The sequence below is a fragment of the Tinamus guttatus genome, unplaced genomic scaffold (assembly GCF_059628265.1).
Source record: "Tinamus guttatus ecotype Peru unplaced genomic scaffold, ASM5962826v1 Tinamus_guttatus_pri_ptg000711l, whole genome shotgun sequence".
Lineage (NCBI taxonomy): Eukaryota > Metazoa > Chordata > Aves > Tinamiformes > Tinamidae > Tinamus > Tinamus guttatus.
This window is the reverse complement of record NW_028289245.1, coordinates 326,062-338,775: the sequence shown is the minus strand read 5'-3', so window position 1 is coordinate 338,775 and position 12,714 is coordinate 326,062. Positions and strand designations below refer to the sequence as shown.

Below are 12,714 nucleotides of genomic sequence, written 5' to 3'. Positions count from 1 at the left end.
GTGAACTGTTTAAATGAAACAGTCAGATGTGTTGTTGTTCTTAAAATAATTTTATAATAACATAGCTGCCTTATGGCATCCTTTCTAAATAAAATATTTTAAGTGTTTAAAAACTCTTGATTTACATTTTCATATATTGTTTTTAAATCATTATATTAATCTTATTATTTGTGTACAGAAAATCTGGTGTAACAGATCATTATGCTTTGGATGACAGTCATGCACTTCACCTAGCTAGGAAAGCTATAAGAAGTTTAAATCGACAAAAGAAAGTAGATGTAAGTGCTTGGAATGTTTTTCTGAACACACTGTATTTTTAAATGAAGAATGATCTCTTTATCCTGATTTATGCAATGCCTTTTTTTTTTTTTTTTGGTCTCTGATTTTAAATACTTTAGAAATGAATCCAAAGATTCAACTTTCATATTTCTACTGTAATTATGCCGAACACATTCACATTCAATGGGACTATGTGAGAGAGTAGAGCAAGCAGTATGATCAGAACCATACTTCAGAACCACATTTCAGAATGAACCAAGTCTTGCAAGGTCTTTAATTTACTTCTAAGCCCAAGTGGTTTTTCCCACTGACTTAATTTTGGTAGCTCAGGTTTCGAAAGTATTCTGCTGATCTCAAATTTTCTATTAGAAAACAGGATGAATAGTAAGTGTACAGTGGAAGAATTGCCTCAGCTCTCTCTCAGGGGAGATAAGAAAGGGCAAATTGAGGAATAAAGCTCAGCAGCTAAAGGAAAGCAAGATGTTGCACTTAGTGGCATGGTAAAAATCCTGATTGACTTTTCAGATCACTGACTAATAAGGATAGGGTGAAAATCAGCAAATGGGGTATATGCTTAATTTTTTTAACAGGGTAAAAGTTGCCAAAGTGCAGGTGGAGGTAAATGCAGAAGTGGAACGCAGCTGAGGAACAGTATGTTAGAGCATGTTAGTGTCCTTTGATTTAAATTTGATCTTTATGCAGAATGAGAACAGCAGACCAGAAAGAAGTGGTGTTGTGTTGCTGATGAGTTGTAGTTGGCAAGTTAATTTGAATCTGTTGCTTATTTAATCATTATGTAGATTAATAATTCCTTTATTGCATACATTGCGATTTCTGCACACAGGTGACCATAGAACCCTCAGAAGAGCCTTTATTTCCTGCTGATGAAATATATGGAATAGTTGGTGACCAACTAAAAAGAAACTTCGATGTCAAAGAGGTATGAGTGCAAACATGAGATACACGTGCACATACAGATAAATGCTCAGTTTTCTTGCTGGAGATCACAGTTTATGTCATCATGGGCAGGAATCTCATTCTGGGGCTATAATGAATATTTAAATGTAAAATCTTTTAATATAGTCTGGATGATATTGTCTAACAGATCCATTGCCATGAAATGTTTAAAATGTATTGCTTTTTGGTTGTACTTCTAAGAAGGATAAGAAATAAAAGGTTTTGATAACAGTCCAAGCAAGTTGCCAGGAAACCGTGAGCTTTTGTATTGGCCAGGCCTTCTGTAGACTCAGTTATTTGAATGATAAGTGACACCATAGTTTTCTTTTTCCTCTAATTTTATCAAGTCAAAATGTTTAAAGATTTATAGAGGTATGAATATACTAAACAATTCAGTGCTTTCCCAAACCCCATGAGGAGACTGCTGTGCTCTGCTATAGACCTTGTAGTGATTATGTGCTTCAATACCTTCAGAGACCATATCCTCTCCAGTACTCTGCGTAGATCATACTCAAAAGATTTTTTTTTTTTCACTACCAGCTACATGGTTATTTTAGAAAGTGTCTTGGAGTATGGCATCCCTGAGATGCTTTATTAGAAGTTGCCAGGATTCACCTGGAAAGTTTTCATTGCTTGGATTTATGCTCTCTGAAATATCATCAGTATATTTATTGAAAATTCTTCTCTGTGTCTCAGAAAAACCTCAGAACAGATGTCCATTTTTTTTTGGCATGTCAAAACCTTAAGCAAAGCTGAAAATATGTTTATCTCAAAGAAAGTGACTCATGGCTCAGTATATGTTGTCCGTATAAATTTGAGGCTATTGATTAGTGGTTGATACACCCAGACATACCATTTTTTGTTGAGATTGAACTAATCAGAAGAAATTTCATTGTTTACAACTTCAGCTATTTATTTACAATATTCTATGTCTTAAAATTCCCTTTTTTCTCATTAGCAGGTAAATTAATGACACTTTTTAAAGTGAATGGGCTTTGACAGCCATCTGGACTATTTCTGTAGGGGACTGATTGCCCTAAATATGAAGTGGTTGTTTTAAGTTGGATATTAGCATTATTATATTAGCATTGTATTGACATAATTAGAAACTATAAAAGATTAGGGTCTCATTTGATTTTTTTCTGTTTTTGTATGTTGTGTGTGTTTTTTTTTCCTGAAGGTCATTGCGAGAATTGTGGATGGAAGTAAATTTGATGAATTCAAAGCCTTATATGGGGATACTTTAATCACAGGTATTTAAAAATATATTAAAATAATAGTGCATATATGCATGGTGAATTTGTCGCAGCTTGATTGATTTTGTTTAGTCCACTCATCGGCAATCTTAATAATTAATTTTTTTCTTCAAAAGAAGACCAGTTACTGTTATCAAGGGAAAGCATTATCTATGTGTTGTGGTAAAATAAATATACCTGAAAAATTATACTTTTACCTTTCTCCTTCAGGATTCGCAAGAATATTTGGTTATCCAGTGGGAATTATTGGAAACAATGGAGTTCTCTTCTCAGAGTCAGCAAAAAAGGTACTTAAATAGATTATCAGTTGCTTTGTGGTCCAGGAATGAATATTTTTGCAGAGCATTTGCTCTTGAAGTAGCATTTAAAATGAGGAACTGCTTTAAAACATCAATGTGGACCAGCTGTGGAGTCCTCAAGTGACTAAGAAATAGCTTGCTAAACTGTAAAAACAATTGAGTATTTTAAAAACAGTTCTGTGAATGTTTCTGATGTATATAGGTCAACAGGAAAACCTACTTGCAAAAAAAATAGTTGAATGACAACACAGTTGAAATATTATATCCTGAAAATTACAGCTATTAAAACGAAGTCCATGCTGATTGCTTAAAAAAAAGGAAACCTATTAGTTCGGATTTTTAACTTCTGCAGTACATCACATCATTGTTTTTCCAGTAACTGGAAAACTTCCAGCTTGGATTATAATAATCAGTTCACTGGTTTACCACAGATTTTAATTTTCACTTTGCCTTGGCAGTTCCAGGATTAGACTACTGAATAAAATATACATATATTTTATCCTCATTCTCCTACAATCTGTAAACTAAAACACCTGTTTTGTAAATGAAAGGCCCTTTTTTGTTGGAATACTGTAAATGCATTGCTACTAGCTGTATTCTGCAGTTTAAGCTCAGAAGGAATGCTTTATAGTTTTCTGGGTACAGCACAGTGGTTGCTTACTTCGTCCTGTATTGTTTAGATACATGTTTGTATTTTTTTTTTAATATAGTATTGCCAATTGATTTATTTTTTTCTTTAATAGCAATGATATACGTTGGTTTCCTTTTGGTCAGATCTTGAAACTAATAGGGAAATCAATATTGAAAATTTATATTTAAAAAATTGTCTATTAGGAGAGGTATGGAGAATGGAAGCCATTTTTACTGGATTTATAGTTTATTAAAATAATGCACACCATTGAGTTTCATATACTGACAAATATTTTGAACTTTGAGCACTGCAGTAAGGGACACAGTTTTCTGAGAGCATTTTCTTAATACAGTTCTTTCCAAACTGAAGATAACCCATTACCCTTTTTATATTTGCAGGGTTTCTCTGATGGCTAGTTAGTATTGCAACCTTTATTTTTTTATTTTTATTATTTTTTTTAATCCCACCACTGAAAATCTATCTTTTGCTGTACTGATACTATAAGAGGAGATAACAATTATCACCTGTTAAGTAAGTGGAGACAACTTTGCCTAGAATTTCATTTCTTTAAGAGTCATTATCTAACAATGTCTCTCTCTCTCTTTTTTTTTTTTTTTGTAATGGTGGAAATACTGTGCTTGTCTTTTTCTCATGATGATCACTGTCCTTTTTAAGTGTTTTTTTTTTTTTTTTTGAAAAAGCTGGCTGAAGATTCTGCATTATCTTTTTATTGTTTGCTTTCCCTAAGTTTTGGTATTGTGAAGAAGTTAGAGTTTTTGCAGTTGCTGTGCTGCATACTGTATCTTTTATTTTTTACCAGTAATATATAAATAATGTGAGAGACTGAGTGAAAATATTTTATATTTATCAAATGGCAAAATAAGGTGCATAAGTTTTACTTATATAAACGGCAGAATTTTAAGTAGCAGCTTGATCCCAGCATCTATCCCTTCAGGTTTATTTTGCTATTACTAGAGAACAGATTCGGCATTGCAAAACTACATCATTTAGTTGAGGATATTTAACTTGATTTTTTTGCATTTTCATGTTACTTTTTCAGTATAGGAAATATGTATATTTTTTTTCCTGCATAATGAGATGCAACAGAATACATTAAAGAGAATATACAGTACAGTGAAGAGAATATAGAATCTAAATATCATTGGTAATGACCGTGTAACCCCATCTCACTTCTTTGCTGGTTTAGTAGATAATCTGGATTTTTGCACAGCGTCACTATTTTTAGCCATGTGCAACTGGCTAATGAATTCTTTGTCCCCAGATTTGTGGCCAGTTTTTATTCAGTTCAGTAGGTTCATGGGATGCCTTGTTTGCATCCTAAACCTTCAGCTGTTCAACAGAAATGTTTGAATCTTGAAATGCTGAAAACATTCTTATGATCAAAAATGTGGAGGAACTAGCTAGGATGAGACAGCAATGGGCAGCTACGCAGGGGCTGAGTCACTGCGGGTAGTATTGCAGAAAATTACTTGGTTTATTTAAGTGCAGAAGTTCAAAAGGAAAACCAACAAAAGCAGAAATGCTGCAAAACACAGTTTCTGGAGCATATTCTTAGGGCGACTTTCCTTCTGAGGTTTTGTCTCAGTTCTCAGCCTGGCCTGTTTTCCTACCATGCCAAACACCAGCATCCATAGGCTGCTGTTGGTGGCTTTCCCAACACACAAGCATGATGTGCCATTGCTTTTAATTAACCCCAGGGTCAGAAGAAACAGTTACCAAGTTGCAGCTTAAAACTTAGCTGAAACAGAAGCTTGGAATTTATTGTCTTTTGCCAGAAAAATTGTCTTTTTCTAGAAAATGTGGAGGAGAAAGAAGGCTAAGAGGGGTAGTACTACATGTCTGTTCTGAGAAAAGGGGAAATGTTGCAACAATTGGAGGGGTGGAAGGCAAAGGCAGTATGTGGAATTTCCCAGTTTCAGTGAAGAACTTTATTTTATACAAGAAATGGATATTTTTTTTTTCCTCAGACTGGCAATCTGGTTTCACTGGCTTCATCTTAAAAATACTATGTCAAATGCTGCCCTGTGGAACTGTCTGTGCTTTCAAGGGTATTAATTTTGATTTCTTTTTGAACTTGCACCCTTTTCGCATCTTATAGAGAATGAATGTTTTGCAGACTGACTTTGGCTGGAGCAGAAGTAGTCCAGCCTTTTAGGGTTCAGATACTCCCACAGACTTCAGGGGAAGCAGGCTATCACTACAGGTGTTGTTAGTTATAGCTTCACTGCTACAATATTTAATAACTTATTCTTTTTTTTTTTTTTTCCCCAGGGCACACATTTTATCCAGTTGTGTTGTCAAAGAAATATTCCTCTCGTGTTTTTGCAAAATATTACAGGTAGGTAAGCTCAGTGTTGCCAAGTTTTGCTTCGTTGTGGGCTGTGCTGTCTCAGTATTACAGCCTCAACTACAAATTACATCTTAGTGCTTCATCTGTCTGCATCTCCGGCCTGCCTGGAAAGAGCCTGCTTGCAGTTATTTGTGGTTTGTTCTGTTCCCTGGGTTTTCTTTTGGATGTACTCTACTAGTAACATTAAGTTACTCAGTCTTGTCTCTCTCCATCTTGTAATGCACTAGGTTTCATGGTTGGTAGGGAATATGAAGCTGGAGGAATAGCAAAAGATGGTGCCAAGATGGTAACTGCTGTAGCGTGTGCCAGTGTACCCAAAATAACAGTAATTATTGGTGGATCCTATGGTGCTGGAAACTATGGGATGTGTGGAAGGGCATATAGGTAAGTTTTGCTTAGAGTTATGATAGGAGATAGACTGTCATGCAACTTTAAAATACCATTATTTTAACTTTTCCGGTTGTCCCATTGGAGAAACAAGCAATTCTCTGTGAATACTGTCATAAGTAAATATGAACAATAGAAACCTGTGGAGATTGCTAGGCTCATAATTAGTCAGGTGACAGAGGAGATCTCCTGACATGTAGATGTCCAGCTTTTCTCCCATTATATTTCTTGGGAGAAATATCTTACAGTCCTAAGCAATCAGTGGGCAGCAAAGTAGTCCTGGGCTCTGTACTCATGTGACGATTACCTGCATGTATGAAAAACAAAACTCTCATCCCCTTTAATAAGTTTAGTTTTATGAGTAACATTTGCAAAACCTCTAGGGATTTCTTTTTTTTGACTCTTCGGATATGACTCACGTTAGCGTTTTTGATTTTTTCAAGACCACTGATGCCGTTAAAGTTGTTTTTGCCTGTTTTTTTTTTTTAAGAAAAGAATTCTTGGGGATGTGTAAGATAAAGTGGAGTCAGAAAGAGGGAAATAAATTTTAAGATACTTGATTATAGAGGTAAAAAGTAGGATTTTTGTTTTTTCAGAATGTTGCAAGCATTAGAGTACATTAATTTTGCATTCATTAAAAGTCAGTGAAATGCAAAATTCTCATTAATGAAAATGCATTTTTAGCTGAGTGAGTGTAAATTCTCTACCAGGAAATTAACCAAGGTTTTATTTTAATGTTTAATCAGTCCAAGATTTCTTTATATGTGGCCAAATGCTCGCATATCTGTGATGGGAGGGGAACAAGCTGCAACTGTTCTAGCTACGATAGCTAAGGACCAGAAAGCAAGAGAAGGAAAACAGGTACATCCTTCTGCTTTTATTTGCAATACTGTCATTATTACTTGCTCTTCCAATGGAGTTGTTCACACTAGCAGCCAGGAAAAAAATGTTGCAGAGTGAGACACCAGAGAGCTAAGATTCTCTTAATGTTGCTTATTGCACTGAAAAACTGAAGCAGTCACAAAATGTTCCTGTTTACTCCTGAATGTGAAGATCATTCATGACATACTTTGTCTTCACTTAGAGAAATATTTTCCTGTGTCCATCTATTCGTATTTTGTGCACCAGCTTCATAGTCCTGCTCAAGATGAGCAGCCAGGGATCCCCCATGCGTGGGAGTATGAGGAGCAATATGCGAGAACAGTGTCTTTCCAATTACTTTGTAAGTAGGCAGCTTTATGGAAAGCTGAACTTCAAATTATTCAGTGAGTGAGAATTATGAAGCTTATAACAGCAAAAGCCTGTAGAGTCTGAGAAAATATTTTTACTTCTCCATTTTAATTTAAAGTTGGTGGTATTTTGTTTAGCAATGTTTTCTAGTTTCTCTGTATGCTGCTTTTTGCTAGGTTTTTAAAATTTTATGATTTATATTTGTGTTGGTGCTTTGGTCATGTAAGAAGTAATTTTAATGTGATGTATTAAAATTGATTAATTTATCATGAGTAGCGACCAGAGTAATGAAGCAGTATGTATATGTCATCTCTGCAGTTCTTTATTCCACTTTACTTAGCCTTTCTGTGGACAGAATCATGCTTATCTCTGTCTCATATTCTCAGATCTCTGTGTTTGGCAGGGTGATACCCAGCAACTAGTTTGAGAAAGAATAATTGTAGCTAATGTCAATGACGTGTTAGAGGCTTGGAAACTGTCTGAATTACACTCTAGCTCCTGGAAGAACCCAACAGGGGAGTGGCACGGACTTGATTTATTAAAAGCTTTGCCAAAGGAAGGTCAGAAGAGTATTTAATGAATAAAGTGACTTCAGTTGTTTTTCAGATGTTAATCCTCATTCATTCTTATACTCAGTTAATAAAAGCTTGTCTTACTATCAGCAGATAAATGAGCAAATATGTTTTATTTTCTATATATTTTTATTCCCACTTTCCCCCTGGTTTTGAAAAATGGTATTTTAATTCCACCGTCAAATATACTAGTTTAATAATTGTAGGTAAAAAGGGAGAAAACTGTGGAGAGAGGTTTAGGCAGTTTTTTCTTATTCGGTGCTGTTATATAAAGCTCTGCTTTCATTGTGGAAGAAAGACTTAAAAGTATTTCTTAACCTGTATTTGTTTATTCCCATGTTTTATTACAGTTATCCGAGGCAGATGAAGCAGCTTTGAAGGAGCCGATCATTAGGAGATTTGAGGAGGAAGGAAACCCTTATTATTCCAGTGCAAGGTATCCTATAGATGACTTCTCCAAAACTTGATTGTGAGCACAAGACATGCCACTAACACAACTTAGATCTTGGTGTTGAGCAGCAGGACAAAGCAGCCTGCGACAAAGGCTTTGCTTGAAGTGCAGGAGCACATTGAAACAGACTTCAAATCAGAGATGTGTCTGTGCTGGCCCTGGATTGTTGGTGGGTGATATTGCAGGTCTCCATTCACAGAAATGAGCAGGCAGGTTACCTGAGCAGTGATACAGCAGGGAGATGTTTGCTGCTGCTTCCAAATAGTCTGCTGAATTTAAACGGATTTTATATTCTATATGTTCTGTACAATTTACATAAAAACATATATTCTATATATTTTATTTTGTGTAGGTTTTGTATCATTCTCAGCACTGCAGTTCTGGCACTTTTCGAAGTCCACTGAGCAGTGCAGTGAATACCTGTTGTATTTGTTCTCTCCAAATGGACAAACACATTTAGTGCAGTGTCCCTTTTGGGTTGGAGTTTTTAATCTTTGCTTCTTTTTAACATGCAAGTTTCAGTGTAACTCAGAAAGGAAAGATGAAAGGCGTGGGTCTTGCACTTAAAGTGAAAAAAAAAAAAAAGAGGTTTGATTTGGTTATCTGCAGTCTTGGAAGTCTGGAAACAATCTAAATAAAAAGTGTTTGGAATAGAATAAATTCTGATGCAGACATGGACAGAAATTGGCTGAAGAGGTGAGAGCAGAGAGAAAGATGGTGTGGCCAGATGGGGCAGTTGAGCCAACATCATCAGGTCCTTATTGGCCAGCACTCTCAGTAGCTGAGGGAGAGAACATAATCTGCTTCCTTTGCTCTAAAGGAGCCTTGCTTTCTGGTCCCAAGTACATCCCAGCTAACAGTTGGCGACCCCCCAAACGTGCAGCACTGAAATGGAATTGTAGCAGGCTTGGCTTTCTATGTCCCTCCCTCAAAAGAGCAGCACCAAACTTTGGCAAACAGCTTGGTATTGTGAGAGGAAAGGACAGTGGGCAGGGATGAGGCCTGCTTTTCTTATTACCTCTCAAGAACAGGTAATTGTGAAACTCACTGATGCTCTTTCCTTACCAAGGGATGAGGTCTCACTCAGCCTTCCAGGCCACTAATGGCCATGGAGATTGATGTGACCCTTCCAGTTGGTTTCATTAGGTCAAGCTTTGTGCAGAAACAGTGAAAGGGGAGCAAGATACCTTAATGATCATAAAATAAAAGCAAATTTCCCTATTTGCTCTGCATACGTAATTTTGCTTGCAAATTATAATTTGTTATATGTACAGGATGTCAATGCTGCTCTCCATAGTTGTATTTTCTAATCGAACTTCAATCAGTTACCTGATTAGAGCCTTTCGTACTGAGCATTCTTAATTAACAGGAGTCGTTAGAGAGCACCCTTCTTAATGAGCTATATTAATCTGCTTACAGGTTTCCAAGAGGAGTTTAGTCAGTGTACATCATGACAAATCGCATGAGCATTTAACTTTGGGGGGCTGAGCATTTCTTTTACTCACAGCATCTCTGCTATGAATGTTTTATGAGTGTAGATGTGATTCATGTTCTAGCAGTGGTGTTTTAATAGATAGTTTAATTATTAATGTTACATCCCAGCAGAGAAAGTAGTTTTTTTAAAAACAAAGAGAAACAGAAGCCAGGGGTGACTCTATGAAAGCAGCTTCTCTGTTATGCAGTGTCGGATCTTTATGGATGTCAGTAAAAGTTCACTAACTGTGGTTACAGAAAACAAGTTTGCCATAAAAATGTGTTTCATGTTTAGAAAGATGTTTATTAGGGTGGCAGTCACTGTAAAATTGCAGCTTGGCAACTACCACAGTAAGATGGTGATTATTTTTTGATTCCGTTTATCTCTGCACTCCCCAGGCTTTGCTAACAGATGTATTAAACACTTTCACAAAATATGAGGTCTTTCATTCAGTTCTGGCACTTTTCATAAATAGCAAAGTTCATCGCAGATATGGCAGATGTAGCAAGCCTGTAATGGTCAAAAAAATTAAATGTGCTTTACAATAGAAGTCACTGTATTTGTGATGCTTCTTGCAGTCAAATATTTTTACAGTCCTGAAAAGACAAAGGGTTGGTGGTTGATCTGACCTTGCAAAACTGCTTTGCTGACTGGCCTTATTCACAGGGTTCTTCCCTCTCCCTGCCCCTGGTTAATCTGACTAAATTTATCAAAATTAAACTTTAAATACAAGGAAAAGGCATGGAAAAGCTTACATATGAAATCTTTGGTAATGCTTATTTCACGATGTTCCAAGTGTAGGAAATGTTGCATCGTTTTATCATGTTAGATGATGTGAATAGTTATAACCACTGTCTTGAGGCCCAAGAGACTCAAACCTATTGTCCTGACTCTGAGAAAAGTCTCAGCAAAGCCAAGTTAAATTTGCTCCTTTGGCTGTTCTGCCCCAGCAGGCTCCTGTCAGCCGAGTCAGCGTGTGCCACAGCTCCCCCGGTGTGAAACGTCTTGATCAAGCTTTCATTTTATTGGCAGCTGGAGATTTTATTTAGAAATTGTTACGCTTTCTCTTGATAAAATTCAGTGTTAGCTTCCTATTCACGATCCTTTTTTGTAGTTTTAAACCATGCTTGTTAAAGCAGAGCAGCTGTTTACAGACACAGAATAAACCATGACAACTCCGCAGTGAGTTCAGAGAGGAGCATGACACGAGTCTCGTGAGGGAAAGCTGGGGTGAGGGAGGAGAATCGCTGTCTTAACTGCAGATACTGCACTTAGGTTCTTGCAGACTCTGCTTAAAATGTATGCTGACTTAACAAGGCTTGAGTTGTAACCATGTGTAGTGTCTTGTTTAAATATTACTGTATTAATAAGTGCCAGGGATGTAATAGATACACAATATGAACAATTTTGTGGACTGCTGGGAGCTTTAATACAGGTTTTGTTTTGAGTAGGATAGAGCTAAAGGATTTATTTGCCACCAGTACTTTAATTTGGGGATAATATCAAAGAGGCTGTTTACAAGTGATTGTGAGTTGGAGGACTTGGGAATTTGGTATTTGCTCAGACATTCCTTCGTCATTTAATTGCATTCAGGGCTGTGCTAGGGAAGCATTAGTTTATATAGTTTAGAAACAGACTGGAGAAGAAATAAATACATGACTGGAAATAGTTACACTGGAAATATATAGAAATTTACTCTTAACTCCTTAATGATAAAACACAAATTGCTTTTAAGCTTGAATGAAACATCCTAATTTGACAACTGAAAGTCTCAATCACATAAATAATGATGTGACTTAGTCCTAAAGTTCCAGCATTCTTAATAAAAGAGGGTAATTCCTTAACAAAAAGTTGTTTTCCAATGCAATATTAAAAATAACCAAGTTCTCTTTTCATAATAACTTCATACTAAAATAATTGTGAAAATTCTCATTTTAAATCTGCAATTTGATGTAGTCCTTTATTCAGAATTTATACCTTGCTCCAGAAGACAAATCACACAAGCGAAAGGATGCACATCAAACTATTGTGTTGATGTAATGAGGAATTAACCCCAGGGCTCGACACAGAATTTAGTTGATCTGGTGTGAGTTTTGTGTATTTGAAAACCTACCTGCTGTAAACTGTATACATTAATTTCCCTCTATAATTGTTATTTTTTCCCTAGATTGTGGGATGATGGGATTATTGATCCGGCTGACACAAGACTGGTTTTGGGCCTCAGTCTCAGCGCAGCGCTGAATGCACCTACTAAGAAGACAGAATTTGGGGTTTTCAGGATGTAATACAAATATTACCATTACCTGTGTATATTTTCACTGGGCCTGGAGAGCAAATTCTCTGCAGCATTGAGGTGTTTTAAACTGATGAAAAAAATAAAAATTTATATCGTACCCTTTCATATGGAAGTGTCCTAATTATATGTGTTCACTGAGTAATCCTCACACTGCACTATAGTGTTTTAACACTGATTTCAGGTCGGTCGCTGGTAACGCTTGTGTAACACCACAGAGTCTATTTGGTTGAATAACTTGTAACTTCTGGCACTGCTAAAAGTTTGACACAAAACATTTATATTATCCCTTCAGCAAAACTGTGCTAAATAGGCTGAATATTTGGTACTTAATGAGTTCTTTTATTTCTTTTAATTCTATTCTGTATGTTTCCTGTAGGTGCAATGCAACCTGCAGTCACTATTAATTTTTGCAAAACCCAAGTGCAGTTAAGGGCAGCCAGTCAGTTCAGCACAGCCTATTTTCATGGAGCTTTTAGCATTTTGGCTCCTCTCTGGCTTACATCCAAAAAAC

At 36.2% G+C, this 12,714-nt stretch overlaps 1 protein-coding gene across 1 annotated transcript in view; it reads left to right on the top strand.

Annotated features, from left to right (window-relative positions):
• Positions 1-12,271, top strand: part of MCCC2 (methylcrotonyl-CoA carboxylase subunit 2) — a 29,813-nt gene extending 17,542 nt beyond the window's left edge. The window contains exons 9-17 of the mRNA XM_088536970.1: positions 179-278; positions 1,124-1,219; positions 2,417-2,489; positions 2,703-2,779; positions 5,715-5,781; positions 6,021-6,177; positions 6,927-7,041; positions 8,333-8,418; positions 12,075-12,271. Coding sequence (XP_088393096.1) covers positions 179-278; positions 1,124-1,219; positions 2,417-2,489; positions 2,703-2,779; positions 5,715-5,781; positions 6,021-6,177; positions 6,927-7,041; positions 8,333-8,418; positions 12,075-12,192 — 889 coding nt within the window. The 3' untranslated portion in view covers positions 12,193-12,271. The remainder of the gene's footprint in view (positions 1-178; positions 279-1,123; positions 1,220-2,416; positions 2,490-2,702; positions 2,780-5,714; positions 5,782-6,020; positions 6,178-6,926; positions 7,042-8,332; positions 8,419-12,074) is intronic.
• Positions 12,272-12,714: the final 443 nt, after the last annotated feature.